The 21,999-nt window shown below is 35.6% G+C and overlaps 1 protein-coding gene across 8 annotated transcripts in view; it reads right to left on the bottom strand.

Annotated features, from left to right (window-relative positions):
• Nucleotides 1-21,999, bottom strand: part of LOC131160384 (uncharacterized) — a 68,222-nt gene that overhangs the window by 7,429 nt on the left and 38,794 nt on the right. For 7 of the 8 annotated variants that reach the window (XM_058116018.1, XM_058116017.1, XM_058116024.1 and 4 more), the window contains 4 exons: nt 13,194-13,264; nt 12,933-13,052; nt 12,511-12,608; nt 3,146-3,191 (listed from right to left, as the gene is read on the bottom strand). In XM_058116018.1, the coding sequence (XP_057972001.1) occupies nt 3,146-3,191; nt 12,511-12,608; nt 12,933-13,052; nt 13,194-13,264 (335 nt within the window). Of the gene's footprint in view, nt 1-3,145; nt 3,192-3,635; nt 3,766-12,510; nt 12,609-12,932; nt 13,053-13,193; nt 13,265-21,999 lie in introns of those variants that run through there. The other variant, XM_058116022.1, reaches the window with a different exon arrangement.

Genomic DNA, 21,999 nt, shown 5'->3' with positions numbered 1-21,999 from the left:
AATAGCTTAAGCCTTTAAGTAAAGTGATAATCTAACATACTCATCTACCAGTGTAACAAAGTGCTAAAACTCAAATTTAACGTGGCACAACTATGACCAAAAACCTTAGAATGGACTAACATGAAAGGGCTAACTGATCGTTTCTTAACTTGGGGAGCAAAGGGAACACAGTGGTGCTATCCTAATTGACAAGACTCAAACTCAAGATTAGACACAAAATTCAAAGCAAGGACTAGTTGTTCTAACTTGTGCAATGATAGATGACCAAGGCAACAAATGGATTTGATGTGGTGTATCAATAACATTGCAGACAATGGGAGGAGAAAGCGATTCAAACTAGTATAGTCCACCAATCTCATGTACTGTGCCAATCGTCTTCTTCATCTTCAAATACTGAATAAGAACAAAGTCAAGAAAGAGGTTATCGAGCAATTTATTGACTCTGCAATTTTGCTAACAGACACGAGATTTAAGGGGGACTTTGAAACGCACAAAACAAAAGAAAGAGAGAGGGAGGTAGCAGGGTTTTCTATTCCTCTCCCCTTAATTGTAGTAATGAACCCATTAGAAAAAGGTAACTTGAAGTAAATTTTTAAAATACTGGAGGGCAGGAAAAAAGTTGGTGACACCTATCATATCATATGGTTAGTAGAAAAAAATTTGATAACCTAGGGAGCTAGGAAGCACCAATACTAATATAGGTTACGAATACAACATGACATGTGTTGACTCTATGAGTCCAATCCTGTTTTGATAATGACAAACTTGGTATTTGACCTGTGCAATTGAGTTTGTGAACAGGATCATGATTTAGAATGCATGAACAGTGAACTTGTATGGAAGCCACGAGGAACCTAAAGTACATATCACTTGGCGCAATCCATGGAACTAGAGGAATGAAAGGATGAGGAAGCAAGCTTCAAGATCAAGATCTTCATTGGGAATAGGTATTTAGAATTGAGTGTATTTAGGAAGCAAGCTTCAAGATCAAGATTTTCATTGGGAATAGGTATTTAGAATTGAATGTATTTACATATTTCATATGATATAACTCGAAGCTCAAACATACCTTAGATAGACCTTAGGACTCATGCATTTCATGAAAAATACATTTACATTAGTTCTAAGTTGAAAGAAACTTTTTGAGGCAAATTTTAGAGGCCTCACCGACGAACCCAATGGCCTTGTCGACAAACGTACGAAGGCCACTCGCCGATGAACAGTGTTGTCTCGTCGACAAACATTAGTTAGAGGCTTACATGCAACAAAGTTCCTCAACTGTGGTAGCATAATGGAACATGATATTAGCAGCAATAGATGATTCTATACAACCCCATATTACCATTCTTTCACATCCGTTCATCACTCTTTGAGATCAGGCAAAGGTAGGCAGGCATCTGACTTAATATATTTCAATTTACCCACAATGTTAATGTAAACTCAAAGAACATAAAAGGGCAGCCAGGTGGACAAAGCTCCTGTGTAAGCAGGGTCCAGGGAAGGTCTATAGTACTCAGCCTTACCTCGCATTTTTTTGCAAGAGGCTATTTCCAAGCCTCGAACCCGTGACCTCCAAGTCACACATTGACAACTTTACTGTTGTTCCTAGGCTCCACTAATAAATAATTAGAGGCACAGCTTAATTGCTGCAATCTGAACATTAGCTGTATCAGCTGTAACTTTATCAGTGGAAGACATAATAGACATGCAAAAATATATATTGTGAAAATATAAGATGTTTTTCATCCCAGCCAAGGAGAAAAGACTCTAATACCTTTACAACATGGCAGTACACAGCATGAGTATATAATAGGTCCTACAACCTGATGGCGTTAATAGCTTACGCAGCAGATAAACTGACAATACTGATTTAAGTTACCAATTATGATCCACACAGGTTATCAGACCAAGTAGCAATATATTAATTATCTCTGAACAGAAGCGCCACAGATTAAATCTTCAGAATGTCAGATTTACTCAATAAAACCAAAAAGAGAAGTCCTTTCTGAGTGCTGACACAACAATAAATTAAGAGGGGAAAAATGTATTGACTATAAAACCCTATGGGTAAGATAGATTTGAGAGTTGATATAGAACTAAATTGAAGGGAAAAGGGAAGGTTCAATCCTCAACCAGAATTAGATTGGAAGGCACACACCTAATCTTGTACTAGTTAGACGTATTGATGTTCTGCTGATAGAATATCTAAGAAAACTTCTAAAAACTCAAGATGGGGTCCCCTACAAAATTTTGGACCAAACTAGGTCCCTCTCCTTCACATATTAAACATATATCTCTCTTTTTAGTATATAAATTTGGGAATTTATTACACAACGATCTCATCTGCACATCAGACATCCTGCCAGAAGAGAACCATGGGACCAATACCCACTTCAATCTTTTTTTGTCTGAAAAAACCCATACACATTCTCACGACTCATTACGAAGACTCATCCTTTGAGACCAACCCATCTCCCCTGACTCAATAGTCCCTCTCGCTAACCCTTCTTACAGAGCCCATTATCTTCAACTGCAAACCTCCAAAAAACCACTTCCAAAGGAGAGCTTGCTTGAACATTTTTGCTTCTAAAGAGCCACAAAGGCTCCAAGAATTGGGAAGCTTGTCACCTTCCCTCTTGGCAGATGAAATTTTCTGTTTTCCCCAAATACAACACACAGGGAATTACTTTGGAGCTGAACCAATTTATTTATTTATTTTTTAAAAATGATATTTTATTAAAAGAACAAGAGGAACAAAAAGGAGCATAACAAATCCTCCTTCAAAGTTAAACATGCAAAAATACGTAAAATATCAAGAATTGGGGTATCTTTCTCCCGTTTCCTGCTAGTCCACATATATACAACAACAGAGACACTTGATCAAAGTTTATTAAATCTAAAAGTTCCATGCATATAGATTAGCCATCAAATTTCTTTGTCATACACCTTAAGAAAGAGGAACAACGTAGAATGACAAAAACAACAGTTATAAAAATTAAGCCCCTGTGCCAATTATTTGGACAGGTTACAGGAAACCATAAATGAAACAATATGAAAGCTGAAATATATCAACACTCCATGCCATGAAAATATACAACATAATCCAGAGTTTCAAGCTGTAAAGTTTGAAAATTGAAAGTCATACCCTTATGATAAATAATCTCATGGTAAGCACAATTGTATCTCTTGAACTGCAAAATGAACAAGTACAAAAAAAGTTACACCATAAAATAGGATAACATTGGAAAATTTTTCATTTGCAAAATTGTGAATAAATGCAGGATAAAACATATATTCACTCATGTTGTATTCATTCTTTCTTTCTCTCACAAAATTCCAAGTCAATAATTAAAAAAACATACATCCACAAATAAAAACAATTCTGCAATAATGCAGAAACATAGAGTAAGGGAAAAATTTACACTAAAAATCCTATAAAAAAAATGTCAAAGGCAACATGCTTTCAGAATTTAAAAAAAAAAATTGTGCACTCTTCCACAAATGTTCAGTACAGGATTGTCAAAGAATCCCAGAGAAAATGAAAGGTACCATCACATCACAGATAGTATTTCAACCATGAAAATTTTCATCATCCTCAGATGGAGATTAAACTAGGAAGATAGCAGTCATCTCACAATGAAGATAAAATTTGAAGCAACGCCACCTCAAGTTGATAGATTAGCACTCCACGTAAAAATTAAGCTCTTAGGTTGTGGGCCAACAATGCATATCAAGCTTTAATATTTCCTTGCATGTGCAGCCCAACTGCACATGGAGAGAGAAACAAAAAGACAAATAACATCATTACGAGAAAATTAAATAATTTTTTTAACAATCTATCGACACCAGATTCTGTATGGGGGTGACGAGAAATGAGAGTTGCATGGCCATCCCCAAATAAAAAAACCTAAAGAAGACAGACTTTAATTACAAGACATGAATGTCACCTTTATTTTTTGAAGGGAGAACAAAGAAAAATCCTAAGAGATCTACAAATCAGATAAAAGAGTTTGGGAGTACACTTTTGCATAGAGGTGGTTGACCAACCATTCTAAGGGAAATCAGTCAACCAACACCTCTATTGACCCCCCCCCCCCCCAAAAAAAAAAAAAGAAGAAGAAGAAGAAGAAGAAGGAAGAAGAAAGAATTCCCTTTTCAGTCATCTGATGAAAGATCATCGTCCAAGAGTCCACACGATGAGTTTTCAAACCCTAACATACTCTTGTTTGAAAAAGGGTTGGCCTTAGGTAAACCTTAAAATTTGAAATTTTACAAAAAATGGAGAAAATGGAAAAATAATATTTGATTTGATTGGAATCAATAAATTTAAAGGCAATCGAACTTCAAAACTGGCTTTTTTGAAAAAATATGAAAAAATGGAGAAATTTGGATTGCAATCAAATTAAATATGAGATTTGATATGATTGAAATCAAGGAATTTAAAGACTATCTGATTTGAAGGCTGAAAATTTTGGAAAGATTGATGTAATGGAAAATTGATTGGCAATCAAATTAAAGGAGTTTGATTTTATTGAAACAAAGCATTAATGACGATTGGAATTAAAATCTGATATGCTTTTGGAAAAATGGAAGTACATGGACTCCTCCGGTGCTAAGAAGTGGTATCAGAGCCAATGGTTTGTAACTCTAGGAAAACGACTTCGTAAAGTCGAAGTGTGAAACTAATTTTCCTGATGTGCTAATAGTTGGAGGACCAAGTGCGTGATTGAGGCCAATAAGGATCATCTAGGCCTGGAAGATGGATCCGAATAAGGTCAAGACGTGGGAGGTAGGATTGGTCTGGAGGCGCATAGAATGCAATTCGAAGCATGTAAGACACAGTGGTAAGACCCATTTAAGCAACTATTGGAGAATTGGGCTTGCTCTCATGAGGGAGAGACAGTATCCATTCAAGGGGAGCGTGAGTGTTCATCAACTAGGAAAACTCACTAGCTATTGTAAACGTGTTTAGCCTACTTGCCTCCCTCGCTAGAAACATATAGTTAACGGAGGTGTTGATAATGAATTTCATTGCTTCAATGTTTACTGCTTTAGTGACATTGCTTTCATAAGTTGCTTATTGCTTCTGCTTATATTTGCTTGAATGACAATGAAAGTGTTCTATTGATAAATTTTGGTAAAAGCTAGGCCGGCAAAAAATGGAAGTAATGGGTGGATTTGATTAGCAATCAAATTAAGGCCATTTGATTTTATTGAAATCAAGGATTAATGATGATTAAAATTGAAATTCAATATGTTTTTAGGAAAGATGGAAGTATTGGGAGGTTTGCTTTGCAATCAATCAGAGAGAGGGTGAATTGAAAAATGATATTTATTGGATTTGAGATCCATCAAAAGGAGGAAGTTTTTGAAAAAGCAACTAAAGTTTCATCATCAGCCATAAAAGGAAACAATTTGAAGCTAAATTTTTTTAAAAAAATTGGGTGCAAAAGTGGCATCTTGAAAATGAATAGAGAATTCCAAGTTTATCCTTTGTGCTTTAATCCCGCGGTGAAAGCACCTGCTTCCATTCTCCAATACGGACTAGGAAGAGTACTCGCCTAGGGAGGGAAAATAGAAAAGCGCCATGGAGAGTCTCTTGCCCGTCCCATCAAAAGCCAGGGTGACATCACATAAGCTAACAAGGAGACACCCTATTTCCTAAGACGAGCCCAAAAATGCGACTAAAGTCTCCAATTTGCACAAGTTAAGCGAACAAGTATGCAAACAGATCAAAATGCATATCAAGTTGTTAAACACGCAAATCATCTAAATTGAAAGTAAACCAAAAGGTGTTCCCCTTTGATTTCACAATAAATCCAACCATCCTTGAATCATTTTTTTTTTGTTGGCTCTTTCTATTTTTTTGAAATTTATAAAAGATTTTCTTAATTTTTTTTTTTACCTTTTTAAGATTTATTTGCATTTTTTTTAAAATATTTGTAGCTATTTAGAAAAGAGGAAATATTTTATAATTAATAAAGATAATAATAAATAATAAATAATAAGTAATGATAACTAATAATAGTAGTAATGATAATACTAATATACTATAATAAATAATAATAATAATAATAAGTGATACTAATGATATATAATAATAATAAGTTATAAATAATACAAAAATAAATAAATATAATGACAATAATAGCATACATAATAAATAATAATGACAATAAATATTAACAACTAAATAATAATATACCATAATAAGCACAACAATAAGTGTAATAGGTAGACGGAGGGGAGTTTGGCTAGAGTTCCAAGAACTCCGGCATGGTCGCAGGTGGTCATAGGATTGCCTTGTATTCTCGCGAGCATTGGTGGTAGCTATAACCACCATTGAGATGGAGAATTCTAAATGGTCGAGGCAAAAGAGGGGTTCTTTGTCATAGTATATTCCTATTATTATTATTATTATTATTATTATTATTATTATTATTATTATTATTAATCTTGTTATATTCTTCCAAGACCAAACTCAATCAGGAGAAGTAAATCACTCTCTCTTTGCAAACTTAGATTATTTTTTGTCACACTCTCTCTCTCTCTCTCTCTCTCTCTCTCTCTCTACTTCCCTCTCAATTCCCCCTCTCTCTTGTACTTCCCAAGAAACAAATGTCTCTCCCCTTCTCTCCTTCAAAACATATTACTCTCTTCCCTTTTTATTGCCTCTTACCCTAGCCTTATATTCTCCTACCCTAGCCTCCTATTTATAGGCAAGAGGCTAGGGGTAAAAACAAGATAATCCCAAGAGTGCCCCTAAGAGCAAGGAAAACTACTTCCTTGCCCTTTAGGGTGCTTGGACACACCAAGGAAGTTAAATTAAGCCAGAAAAGGCCAATCCAACCAGGAAGAACACCTTTAAACACCAAATTGATGCTTTGGGATGCCCCCAAAATACAATTAAAGCAGGGAAAAAACACCAAAATGGGTTCCCAATCACCTCTATGCCAGCTAAGCAAAGCAAACAAGACCTGATAAAAAATGGGCATCGACAAAATCAAACAAACACCACAGCAAAACAAGAATAGAAACCTAGGACCTCCAAGACATGGTTTCCATACCATGTTAGGTTACTAGTAATTTACCACATTACCAAGAGCTTTAGCTGTTAGGTTGTGGTTTTTGTGGACCAACAAAGTATATTAAGTCTTAGCACAAGAAATATGACACTTCAATAACCACCAAAAACCATCAAAATTTAGGGAAAAAACCAAAAGAAATGCACAATGATCAACTTGCATACATTAAAATCATGATTCACGACATTCATAAGCTTTCGTGCACTTTCCAAACCCTTTTCAAGAAGTAATAGGGGTCTAAAACTTTTTTGTGTATTTATTACTTCAAGTAATACAATTGAAGCTAAAGTTTGGCAACATTGTGCACTAGGTGATAGACTATTTTATTTAATACTGGTGTTCTTCCTCTTGTTCATTATCATGGTCATCCTATATTCTTATTATTTTGAGAAAATAAAAGAAAATCCTAAGCAAAGGGGATAAAGAGATTCCACGTTTACAGCCTAGGAAAGGATAAGAAATCCTCGAAAGAGGGAAAAACAATTGTCAAAGATAAACAAAACAAGAAAACCCCTATGTCATTGTTATTGTTTATAATAATAATAATAATTTGAATAATTATTATTATTGTTGTTGTTGTTATGCTGTTGTTTCCATTGTTAAAGCTTGATATATATTATTGGCCCACAACCTAATAGCTTAAGCTTTTAGGAAAAATGGTAATCTAATTATCATTATTATTATTGTTATTATTATCAACATCAGTTTGTGTTATTGTCAAAAAGTAATGATTGCATGATACTGATATGGGCTGTTGATGCCCAATAAAATGACTAAATCTTGGATTAAAGATAAATTTCACAAACTAAAAGTCAACAGTAACAAAAGTGGGCTTGGTACGTTTTATGTTCGTGAAAAGTTTCAGTGCTCTGCAAAATTTATTTTGACTAATATCCAGGAGAAGTTGGAGGGTTTACAAATTTCCCATGAAATCTTCCGTTTGGGAGGTGATGTAAGACAAGAAGCAAGACCTTGGGAAGATCCTTGATGGAGAATAAATAAGAAGAGTTGGGCAAGGAATTGTTGGGTTAAGTTAGCAGTTCAATATGTGTATAGTTTAATTAGTAGAATATTATGTGTATTTGGGGGTTTTTTTGTAGTATTTGAGTAGTCAATGGGTATGTTTGTAATGTAATGTAGTTTTGGCGGTTTATGTGTAATTTCATGTGAAGAGGCTTTCTTATAAACAGTGTGTGAAAGCTGTGTTGTAAGCAGTTTGAGTTTAATTTAAATTGGAATTGAATGAGAGTTTCCCACTGTATCTGCTCTTCTCTCTTCTCCTTCTTCTTCAATTTCTTCTAAATTCTCCCGTGGCTGCAGATCCTTGATACTGCCCCTGCATCATTTGGCATCAGAGGCCAAATTTTATCTTCCTTCTCCCATTTCAATCCCCCCAATTTCCCTCCAATCATTCTTGTTCTTCCTCCTTCCTTCTTTCTTCTCCCTCTTTTCTCTTTCTGTCTGCTCTGTTCTGTCCAGAAACCTCTCTGTTATTATGCCTTGCTGGATTATTTCGCTCTCCTTATGTAATTCTTCCCCTCTTCTCCCTTCTCTTCTTCTTCCTCGATTTTCTTCGGTCCGGCTGCTTCTTCCTCTTCTTCTTCCTTTCTCTTCTGTTTGTTTCTCCCCTTCAATTCTGTCTTACTAATCTCTTCTATTTCTCCCTCAAAATATTCCATTTTGCATCCAGGAATCTAAATTCCACTCCCAGATTCATCCCCTTCAACTATCCACTCTGCTAAAATTTCAGCTTAAAAAAATAGAAAAGGCAGTTTCTGAACATTCAAAAATCTTAGTTGTGTCCCAATTTTTCAAACAGCACTTTCCAGACCCCTTCCTGCAACACCACCGCTACCATCCAGAACCCCTGAAAATCCTCTCCCTCAAATTTTCAATGCAGTTCAACCAATCCCCATGTGCCAACCAACCATCTTCACTCGTTGGCTCTTCAAAAAACCTAACCTCCTGTGTTTCTTTTTATTTTTTATTTTTTTTTGTCACACAACCAACACAATTGAACTCATCCTCTGATCTACCCTCGACCCTAGTTTCATTGTCAGAGTCTCGCTGTCAGCGAATCACGCACCAAGCACCCGCAATTTGCGAGTGGGACTCTGCCCGAGTCTTTCCTGCTTCCAGAATCATGACAAATTGATTCCGCCCATGAGACTGGTGTTTTCTCCTGAGATTTTGATTTCCAGCATGGTATTTTGATTCCGGTCTTAATATTGTGCAAGTGAGCACAATAAATTGCTATGTGAAGCAAGAAATTGCTGCTGCCAGCATGGGAAATCAGGCTTCATTGCTGCATTTGTGGGTTCTCTGATTGAATTTGTTTCATTTCTACATGGTACTCAAGATTAAAGGTGACTTGGATAAGGTTCTTTAGAAATTAGATGTGAAATTTGTTGGTTTGCAAGACTTCAATTGAGGGAAAATTGTGTTACAGAGATGTTGGTGTTATAAAGTTGCAGCATTTATATGCATAAATTCAGAAACATGGTGACAAGTTATAGGAAAAAGGGGAATGCCATTTGCCAAACTGTAGGCACAATTTCAAGCTCTTCCACACCTTTCTCAAGTGTGGAGGAAATGTATGCAAATTCATCATAATTGATGATGTCCTATGAACGTGGTTTCTAGAAAGGGAGTAACTCAAATGCAACTTCATGAAGAACCTCATCCAGAGCCTGATAAGTTGTCTTGGATTGATAACACTACCTTACATGTTTATGAAAGATGTTTAGTTCCTATCCAAACAGGTGACTATTTTGATAATGTTTGGTGTGATATCATACTTATGAAAAAGACTGGCCACGTACTCCTTGGTTCTCCTTGGTTGGATGATTTGCATACGACTCAAGGGCATGAGAACACATATGACTTCCACTATAATGGTAAGAAGATCATTTTGAAGCCTGCTTTACCAATCAACCAACACAAGGAATTAGGCACAATTACTCAACTTGAAGACACTACAAGGAAATGAATGTGTATGAAGACATCCAAAGTCTTTTCGACATACCAATTGTTTCAGTTTGTCACTTATGATATGTTTATTGATGCTAACTCCCAAGTCAAGTCTATGGTATGAATCCAAGTTTGCTTCTCACTTTTGATCCTCCAACATTTCAAAATTCGAAGCCAATTTTTTTCTAACTGGGAAAGATTTGATGCAAGACAAAAAGCAAAACCCTGGAAAGATCCTTACAACAACAACAACAACAAGCCCACTTCCACTAAGTGGGGTCTGCTATACGAATCCTTTTTCGCCAATTTATGCGACAATGTGCAATTTCCTTCAACAAATTAAGGACTATTAAATCCTTACCCACTATCTCATTACAAGTTATTTTAGGTATACCTCTCTACTCCTTCTACTGCCCTTCATAATAATATCTTTCTCACTAGTGCCCTATTTGGCCTACGTTGCACGTGCCCAAACCATCTAAGTCATCCCTCCCTTATTTTCTCTTTTACAAGAACTATGCCTAAATTATCAGGAATATGTTCATTCCTTAATTCACCTTTTAACGTTATATTCTCATCTCAGCAACTTTAACTTTTTGGATATGGTGTTTCTTAGTTGCCCAACATTCTGATCCATATAGCATAACTGGTCTTACAATTGTCCTATAGAACTTCCCTTTTGATTTTAAAGGAATTCTACGATCACACAGCATGCTCAAAGAACTTCTTTTTACCCAATCTGCTTTAACTCTATGCATTATATCTTCTTCAATTTCTCCTTTAGCTTGCATAATCAATCCAAGGTATCGAAATCTATCAATGCTATTGATTTCATCACCATCAAATTTAACCTTTTCTCCAATATTCTCTTACTATGATTGAAATTACATTTCATATATTATATCTTATTTCTACTTACCTAAAGCCTTTAGGTTTTAAAGCTTCTTTCCATAATTTGAACTTAGATTCTACTCCACCCCTAGTTTCATCAATCAAGACAATAACAACACACACTATGCAACCTCATTTTGTAATACTACTAGTAAGTTCATCCATCACTAGAGCAAAAAGATAAGGGCTCAAAGCAGATCTTTGATGTACACCTATTGTGATTGGAAATTCTCTAATCTCTCCACTTGTAATTCAAGTCATTACCCCATTGTACATATCCTTAATGGCATCAGTCTACCTACTATATACACTTTTTTTTTATTATAAAACCCACCATAGAACTTCCTAGGTACCCTATCATATGCTTTCTCTAAGTCAAATAATACCATATGCAAGTCCCTCTTCTTTTCCCTAAACTTTATCATTAATCTTCTTAAAAGTGATATAACTTTGGTAGTAGATCTTCCAGACATAAACCAAATTGATTTTTTGATACCTTCATTTATAACCTTAATTTGGGTTTAACTACCCTTTCCCACATTGTACAAGTTTAATTCCACAATAATTATTACAATTTTGAATATCTCCTTTATTTTTGTACATAGGTATTAAAGTATTTTTCCTCCATTCATTTGACATTTTCTCAATTTTTATTATTGTGCTAAAAAAATTAGTTAACCATACAATTTCATTATCATCTAGGCATTTCCAAACTTCAATTGGGATGTTACCTAATCCTATAAATTTTCCATTTTTCATCTTTTTTAATGCAAATTTAACTTCATTGACTCTAATTTTGCGAATAAATCTCATATTTAGCCTCTTCCTCATTTGTCAATTCTAAGAGTAAGCCTTCTATTTGGTTTTCATTAAAATAGCTAAAGTAACTTTGCCATCTTTCTTTTAGGTTGGGTCAAGGATTGTTGGGTTAAGTTAGTAGTTTATTATGTGTCTAGTTTAATTAAAAGAGTATTATGTGTGTTTGGGGGCGTGTTTGTAGTATTTGTGTATTCTAGGGGTATATTTGTAATGAAATGTAGTTTGGGGGTTCATATGTAGTTTCAAATGAAGAGGCTTTCTTATAAATATTGTGTGAAAGCCATGTTGTAAGCAGTTTGTGTTGAATTAGAATCGGAATTGAAGATGAGTTTCCCCTTGTATCTCCCCTCTTCCCCTTCCTTTCTCTTCAATTTCTTCTAAGTACTCCCATGGCTGCAGATCCTTCATGCTGCCCCTGCATCAGGAGGGTTTCAAATTTGTAGAAGGAGCTTTTTACGTTCTTGAAAAATTTGAGTGGTTTTAATTTCAGAATGATAAGAAGTTTTACTAAGTTCTACAAGAATTCGGCACAGTTTATCAACACATGAAATTTTGATGAAACTGATTTTATTTCACAACCTGCGCATGAATACCTATGCTCCAGCTTGAACAGAATAAGCCAGATTCATGAAAAAACTTACTCCAATGCACCCCCACCCCCCCCCCCCCTCCCCCCCACACACACACAAAAGAATATCTTTTTTTTGAATTTGTATACATGGAATTAAATGAATTTGGAACTTACCAGCTACTATCTACATTGTTATCTACCCGCAAGAGACGTTCTACCTCATCAGAACTTAGTATTGAAAATTCTGCTGGATTTCCATAGGGAATAGCAACCTGTCAAACCCAAAAAAAGGAAAAATATATTAAGACAAAAACCTACATAGTATTACAAGAACATGTACTTCGCAAAAAATTTATAGTTTTTTTCTCAAGACTCTGTCAACTGTTCTGCATGCACCAGTTCACATGCATGCACACAAGCATATATACTTAGATACATAAAATAGTGAGTTTACATACTTGTGTGTGGGTGCAAGCATGTGGGTGTTCATCAGAAATTTTTTCAAATTGAAATTATTATCAACAGTACAGTTTCATCCACTGCTAGAACAAGCTCTGCAGGTAATATAACAGAAGAATCAAGCATATGAGTCATACCCGTGTACTTGGTGAAAACTTTTCACTGACCACATCACCACTGGGTCCACTACACTTGATATTGTACCCTTCTCTCTTTATGGTTAAAGTAGCTGGCTCCCATATATCAAGATATCCAGTCTATAATATTTAGAAGAGAAGAGAGTAAAGGCCAGGGGAAGACAACAAATCTTTTGAAGAAAGTAAAATTTACACTATTATGATTAATCAAATTGTAAGAAGAAAACAAATATATTGACCTATTCGTGAAAGTAGCCATACCGATGATGATACTTTATATGAAGCGTGACCACTATAAAGAGTTTTCTCTATTTGGTGGTGCATTCCAGGATCTGTTGATAAAAAGGAAAAATTAGCCCTCAAAATATTACAAGCATTTGAAATATTTGACATTAAAAAAAAATGAACAATTTAATAACAGAGATGGATTGAGCCTTTGCAATGTCCAAATGGCAGGAAACTAAGAGAATGAAATACATAAACAAGGCATTTGACTTATCAACACAATTGAGAGAAATGTCCATTGTCCCCAATCCACTGAATGGGAAAGTCAAATCAAAATAATATCCTAGTTGTGTGTGTCAAATTTGTCCTTCAGTCCTTTACCAAGCTTAAAAATCAACAATCATATCTTTGATGACTATTCATATGATTCAGTATAGCTTATCTATGTGTTATGTGGGATTCCTACTCTAATCTTCTATATAGGAGTCCAAGTGCCACATTTTGACTGTGAATTGACCCAAACCATCTCATGAGCCTCCATCATGCAAGAAAATGATGCCAAATATTGGCCAACAATCTCCCCCCAAGCAATTCACTAGCACTGGGCATCAAGTTTGTGATGTCAGCTCTGATACCACTCTTAGAAACTGCCTGTCATTGAACCAAAAGTTTTATAAAATATTCAGCTTTAATCAAATCATTTACATCACAACAGAACAAATGCCACGTGTTAGCTGTGATGACCCATATCACAGGCCTCCACCACCTAGGATGATTGGTACCACATCCTGGTCAACATTATGAATTAAGTCATTAAGCTTCAAATGTTTTATGGTATTCATCTGTTATAATACAATGGCTAGCGGCGGAGTATGTGCACTGACTCGCGTTCTTTTCTCAAAAATATCTCTGCTTACATGTTATCAGAGAGTTCATAAATTAATGCCAAAATCAAGTTTCTTCTCTGTCTTCAGTAATTGAGTACTTGTCAGTTGTCATATAAGGAGCAGAGTTAAGTCTACTAGTAGAAGTAAGCCCTAGCCATAGCAGGAAGAGAGTTGCTGACCAAGCCAAAGTGCAGATGCCAGCACTGCATGAAGAGAAACCTCCAATTTGACGTGCATCCTCAGTGAATATAGTGTGAAGTTCGTTTCAGGGTTTGAAGGCTTTGGCTAGGCAACAAATCATATTTCCCAGACATGTTACAATAATGATTTGTTTGTATCTGGAGGAGTTTTTTGTTTACAGTTTTTGTGTTGCTACTAGTTATTTAGGCTTTGTTTGGGCCAACGATTTTGTGAGAGGAAAAATGAAACAAAAGGAAAGGAAAAGAAAATAGGAAGCCAATTTCAATCGAATTTCCTCTATATGTCAAATACTATTAAGAATGAAGATCCGTGACTAGAAATTAAAAAAAAATCAAAGGTTAATGATCAGTACAAACAACAACAACAACAACAACAGCAGCAAATGAAGCGTTAAGTCCCACTAGGAGGGGTCGGCTACATGAATCCTTTTTGGCTAATTTATGCGACCATGGACAATTTTCTTCAACAAATGGCTATTAAGTCCTTAATCACTATCTCATTCCAAGTTATTTTAGGTCAAAACCTACCCCTTCAACTGCCTCTCATAGTAACTAACTCACTCTTCCTCATTGGTGCACCATGTAGCCTATGTTGCAAACTTGTAGGTGCCCAAATCATATAAGTAGTCCCTCTCTTATCTTTATCTTATACAAGAGCTACACCTAACTTACCATGAATATGTTCATTCTTTAATTTATCTTTTAACATTATACCACTCATCCATCTTAAATTCTCATCTTGACAACTTTTACTTTTTGGATATGTTGTTTCTTAGCCACCTAAAATTTTGATCCATATAGCATAGCTAGTCTTACAACCGTTCTATAAAACTTCCCTTTTAATTTTAAAGGTAATCTATGATCACACAGCACACTACTTCTCCATTTTACCTAGTCTGCTTTAACTCCATGCATTAAATCTTCTTCAATTTCTCCTTCAGCTTGTAAAATAGATCAGAGGTCTCAAAATATACTAGTGCTATTGATTTCTTCATAATCAAGCTTGACTTTGTCTCCAATATTCCTCCTATGACAAAAATTTACATTTCATATATTATGTCTTATTTTTATTTATCCTAAAGTCTCTAGATTCTAAAGTTTCTCTCCATAATTCTAACTTAGATTCTATTCCACCCCTAGTTTCATCAATCAAGATAATATCATCTGCAAAAACCACCTCATTTTGGATACTCCTACTCAGTTCATCCATCAATAAAGCAAAAAGATAAGGGCTCAAAGACAATCCTTGATGTACACCTATTGTGATTGGAAATTCCCTAATCTCTCCACCTATAGCCGTAACGCTAGTCATTACCATGGTCATAAATTTCCATGAAATTTCCGTCGAAATTTCTGGTTTCCGTTGCCCTCAAAATCCAAATGGCATCCAATTGTCGTCTTGCATAATTTTCGTTGAAATCTCAACGAATCATCCGAAATTTATTTGGAATCTTGAAATTTTAGCGAAACTTGTCGAAATTTTAGCTATAGAATGAAATTTCCTCAGAATTCAATGAGAGATTTAGGAGGGAAGTGAAATTTCTCTCTTAATTTATTTTATTTTTTCATTGAAATAAAAAATTATTATGAAGGCTTTTGAAATTATATGACAACATTTTATTTAACCATTCATGTCTAAAGTATCATTATTTGTACAATAAACAATATTTATATAATTTATGAGTTTCATTTGTATTAACTAAATATGTCTAATGCACATTACCTTACAAATATGTTTGATACACATATTATATTCCAATTTTTCAACCTCATACACAACATAGATGTATTCAACTTGTAATATATAGCCCTAAAACTTACATTATTATGTCCATTAACCATTTCTAAAGTTTTGCAAAAGAATTCCACGCTTTACTATGATTTCCGTTATTTTTTCAAATTGAAATCAAAATTGATATTGTAATCAAATATTTCGTCAAAATTCCATATTTTTGTATCTTCGAAACTTGAGTCAAAATTGAAATTTAAGACATTGTTTATTACTCCATCTTACATATCCTTCATGAAATCAACATACATACACCCTTTATTTCTTAAAACTCACCACAGAACTTCCCTAAGTACCCTATCATACGCTTTCTCTAAGTCAATAAATATCATATGCAAGTCCCTCTTCTTTTCTCTAAACTTTTCAATTGATCTTCTCAAAAGATGTATAACTTTTGTAGTAGATCTCGCAGGCATAAAACAAAATTGATTTTCTGACTTATAAGTTTAATTCCACGAGAGTTATTACAATTTTGGATATCTCTTTATTTTGTATATAGGTATTAAAGTACTTTTCCTCTATTCGTCTAGCATTTTCTTAGTCAATATAGTTGTTTTAAATAAATTAGTTAACCATATAATTCCGTATCACCTAAGCATTTCCAAACTTTAATTGGGATATTATCTGGTCCTATAGCTTTTTTATTTTTCATCCCTTTTTAGAAGAAAACTTAACTTCGTTGACTCAAATTTTGTGAATAAATTTAATATTTTTAACCTTATCCTCATTTGTCATTTCTAAGTTTACGTCTTCTACTTGGTTTTCATTAAATAGCTTACCAAAGCAACTTCGCCATCTTTCTTTTATGTTTTCTTCCTTAACCAAGACAATATCATCCTAACTTTTTATACTTTTAAATTGCCTGAGTCCTTACTCTTTCTTTCTCTAACTCTAGCAAGTTTAAATATGTCTCTTTCCCTTTCTTTTATATCTAATCAAGCATACAAACTACTAAATAATCTATGTTTAGCTTCACTAACAGTCTTTTTGCATTTTTCTTGTCTCTTTATACTTTTCAAAGTTTTCCATGTTTCTACATTTTTGCCATGTTTTGTACCAAATTTTTTTTGTCTTTACAGCTTTTTGAACATCTTAATCCCACCACCAAATTTCTTCGCTACCTGAGAATCTTCCTTTCAATCTATCTTTTTAATAGAGCTAGCTATCCTACTCTAAGGAGTGCCTATGTCTACACCATCCTCTATATTACAATCACCATCTTTGATCATTTTATCTTTAAATTTTATTATGTTTTCTCCCTTTAGGTTCCACCACCTAGTTCTCAGTCCCTGATATCCCTTGCACTGTCCTTTCCTTCATGTTTCCTATGTTCTAAAGGGAGGCTTCGTGTTTTTGGTAACAGGCATCTTTACAACATATGCAGGAAATACTATATTCATATCTGGGAAATAAATAATCATGTGTATTTGAATGCTGGTTGCACAAATTTGTTGCCTTTTATCAAATTTTACAACTTAAATTAATTCTGCATTGTTCTTTTGTGCATTTTAAATGGTTCTTAGGTTCTTTGGAACGCAGCTCTCATGTTGACGTACTTGATTTTGTGGCCCTTTATATAGTGGTACTAGCTCACAGTATGTTGATTAACAGTAGACTGTATTTGATGAAAAACGATTGGAAGCTACAGTGCTGATTATTATTTTAGGCATGCCTAGTGCTTGATACTTCTAATTGTTGAAGTTGGTTTCTGTCAAACAATAATGCCCAACAGGAAGATCTTTATTTCAAGTTACTAGGAGAAACAAAAAACCATGTTTGAAATTAGCAGAGTTTGCTGGAAAGAGATCATATTCCATCACCGTGGAATAGTGATGGTCCATAGGTTAGGGCTTACGAATTTCAGGCTATTACTCATCAGGCTCATGTTGAATGACAATTGGTGTTTTCTCTTTGTTAAGAGGACCCTTGAAACAGGAGGTGGTAAATTCGACATGTAAGAAGGTGGTAGATTGGTGGTGCTTCCGCTAAGCAATTGACGTGTCTCTGGGTGGAGATTCAACTAACACACAGGTGAATGAAGTTAAAGGGTGTCGCATGGGTTCCTCATCTTTGCTGTGGAGACTCTGGCTCGAGAAATATCATTGAAGTGACTGACGATGGAAATGAGAAAGATGAAATGAGAGGGCAGATTTTAGCGAGACTACAGACTGTCCTGTTGCATAGAAGCCTATATTCAGTGATCGATCAGCAATGAAGGAATCCTCGCAATGTTGTCAGGAGCTGGAGCATTCATGGGGAGGTCGGCATCAGTTTGGGAAGGACAAAATCTTTGGGCTTGATTCAGCCAGATAGGGACAATAGATCTTTTTTTGAATTCAAAAAAGAATGTCCTTGGAATCAAGTGAGTGATTCTGGATAAGATGAGACTTACCTGGTCTTAACCTCATTTGGACCAACAGGCTTATTGATCAGCCACGCTTATCCTGTGGATGCTGGGCCTCAGAACATTAGAGGAACATGAGTAAAGAAGATGTTCTGTATGAGAGGCCTAGGGATGAGCCAGAAAGAAGCTGCAGCGATGCCCAAAGAAAACTTTGGCTTTTGATCTCTGCAATATGAGACAAAAGAAGGGAATGAAAACATATATCTTTTGGGACTTAAAGATCCTCAGGGTGCGCGAAATTTCAGCTATTCTGAAACTAATCTTCAGAAGGTTTAAAAGTGAACCAGACATGAAAACAAACAGAGATTTGGAAGCCATTATTTGGTCACAACCAGTGAGTAGTTGGTAGCTTACTATTGATCAGGATATGGGTGCAACTAGAAATAAGGAATTGTTGGTTCAGGCCAAAAGGAAATATAGCTGAAGAAATCTGAGGGGGTATTGATCTGGGGAGACACTTGTTCCCACAGAGAAGGGACTATCAGAGAGTATGCAATTTGTTGGCAAGAGGACAGTACCAATGACTAAGGTATTTCAAAGGTTATGCAAAACTTTGGGAAGGGTTTCTCGAGACGGGGCTGATATGGCTGACAGGACATGCTTGATTTCAATCAGAATGCAACGATGATTACCAATTGAGGATTTGAGGGAGCAGGAGGACTTGGGTGATGGAATTGAGCCATCTCCATTGTTCTTTGCAAAAGCAAACTATTTAGGGAGACAGACAAGGATGCTTTGAACGTTGATCATGTTGATGGGGATTTACCTCTCCAGAGTCTACTGAAAGTCAGATATCTTTTATGTTGAGGAATCCTGTTGTTAACCATGGCCTTGGCCTTTGCAAAAAGGTTATCCTAAGATATTTTCTACACTTGAGTTTTCTTCTAAGAGATCTGACCACTTGCAATGTTATCTCAAAATCTCTGAGAAATGATATATTGGCCCAGTTCAGGCGGTGTGAGTCATGACAAACAAATTTGTTCCCCTCCAAAAGGGGTTCTCCTGGCTGATGATTCATTCAAGTGACAAAGGCAATTGGATTTCAAAGGAAACGGTGTATAGTTGAATGGTTGAACCTATAGGGGAAAAGAAAGATACTAGAGATCCATCCTTTATAAAAAAAAGTTAGGCCTTAAATTGGTGTCCAACAAAGGATGAGTTCCGGGTGTTTGTTTCTTGTATAGGTGATGATAGGAGGAAATTGAACAAGAAAGAGAGCCGCAAAAAACTTGAATCCTCCTTTATTATTATGGGTGTAGGGATCATAAGATAGGGGAATCAAAGAGGTATCTCAATGAGAACTTGAGTTATAATATTAAAGGGTTAAGTGATATGGATAATAGGAAGAAGACTAGTGACATTTTATTAGGGGTTAGACCAGATGGTGTGTTTGTCCTAGAAAATCAAAAAAATTAGCAATGGTTTTTAGGTCGGGGGTTTGGGAGACTAATTTCAAGTCACCTCTATGAAAGGCCTTACATGTCCTCATCTTAGGTCTTTGTTTCTTTGAATGAGTTTGCATGGGTGTTAGGAGAGTGAGTTTAATGTCATTAGGGTTTCTCATGAGAAGTTGGGGGGCTTTATAACTAAATTAAGTCCAAAGAGATTCCCTTGTCAAATACCCAATTCATTTGGTCTGTTTCTTAGAATAGATAAGTTGCCTCTTGTATTGTTTATTTCCTTACAACTGCATGGGAAGATAATTTTACAAATTTAGTACAGAAGATCCATTCAAGGACGGTTCCCATCTGCTAGAGTCAAATTGGGTGAGATGGGGTCCTAGACTCATATAGCTCATTTCATTATGAGAACATGCAGTTAAATCATCATAATTTTTGTACAGTGAACGCCTGGTTCAATACTAGGATGATTTTGTTTTCTTAAAGAAATTGAAAATTTGAGGGATGAAGGTAAAGGTTTGAATAAGGAGGTTTACAGGATCCATTTTCATAATCAGAGTGACTGGCAGTCCTGGTTATATTGACCTTTTTTCTGTAGCAAAAGAAGTTTCAATAATAGGGAAGGAACTTACAGGAGTGAGAATAAGATATCTCCCGATACAAATCTGGTACAAACCAGGAAAAAAAAACTAAGAACAACAAAAGAAGAAAATCATCAAATCAGCAAGTTTTTCCAATCTCTTTGCAAATCCTGAAAAATAGCACCCCTAAAAATTCCAAACCCGAAAAACCACAAAGAAGCCATATACAGAATCTTTTCCCACAAAGGTGCCCGGTTTAACTTCTTCCCAGAAAATATCTGTGCATTACATTCCAACCACAAACCCCATAAGACTGCAAATATGTCACACTTCCACAAAGCTTCCCTGTCCTATCGTTGTGTTCTTTTTTAACTTCGGTTTTTCTTTTTTGTGCAGACTTCTGGTACTCTATTCCGTACATTCTTTAAGAATGACTTTGGGAGAGATATAGATGGAGGAGATCATTTTCTTGTAATAGGTGAGAAGAAGGGGGTCAAGGAATGCAATTGCAACACTAGCCTCTTCTCATCAGGTTGCTAGTGTGAGCAGTAGTAGAAGTATGACTAGGGAGTTAGTGACTGAACTGGGACCACATCCTAGCAGTTATTGCAGAGGAGAGTACCAACTTTTATAAGGGCTTATTTTCACACAGGAACATTTTTTCTAGACCTATGATGAAGGTTTGGAATGGAACACTATTTTTGAGAAGTAAAGCAAGCCACTAGAAAGACCTTTTTCCTGAGGAGGTTCGGTTGGGGGTTGTTTTCCTTCTATTCTATAGTCCCCTTCTCTCCTTTCTTTAGTTGCAGATATTCTTAAACAAAATATTTATGGGGAGCAGGAACATATGTTGTTCTCCAACCAGAAGCATCACCAATTTCATTCAAGGAACAGGAATAGCTTGAATCACATTAACCAAGCCCTCTTCCTTCTAGATGTTAACCCTTAGATTAAAATGTTGCTGTGGAAGCATGTCCATGGAAAACTGCGTACAGAAGATAAAACTAAAGGTCTGCTAATATGATCAAAATGGAAGAGTTTCCTTAAGAGTATTTGGTTAAGAATTAAAACTGTCCTTGTAGTGGTCATTTGTTTCTGCCAATCTGTTTGCCTCGACTGCTTTTAAGAATTAATGATAGTTGCCCAATAACTGAAGACAATTTGCCTGCTACTATGTGGCTGGGTATTATGAGGAAAAAACAAAAAAAAGAGGAAACTATACAGCAGCATTTTTTTGCTAGGTAGAAAGGGCAGAAGAGAGCAACCAGAGTGGCAACCCCCTGGGCATGGCCAAAAGGGCTTCCATAAGCAGTGGAATGCCCAGTTTGAGCCATAGCTACTTGGACTAAAGACAAGGCCCATCACCACAGCCCCACCAATGCTCTAGAGGTCTTGACACCTATCCACATGGCCCAGGTCAGGCACTACTACCACAAGAGGTTTCAGCTTTGTTTCCCTGAAGGCAAAGAAACAAGAAAGTGGTCCTAAAAGTTTTCAATCTTCATTGCAACATCCAGAGTGAGATAGATAAACATATTAATCAAAATTAATCTCTCATTAATGCAATAAACAGAGAATATA

Source organism: Malania oleifera, chromosome 7 (assembly GCF_029873635.1).
Source record: "Malania oleifera isolate guangnan ecotype guangnan chromosome 7, ASM2987363v1, whole genome shotgun sequence".
Classification (NCBI taxonomy): Eukaryota; Viridiplantae; Streptophyta; class Magnoliopsida; order Santalales; family Ximeniaceae; genus Malania; species Malania oleifera.
The sequence above is the reverse complement of the archived record's forward strand: the minus strand, read 5'-3'. Positions and strand labels throughout refer to the sequence as shown.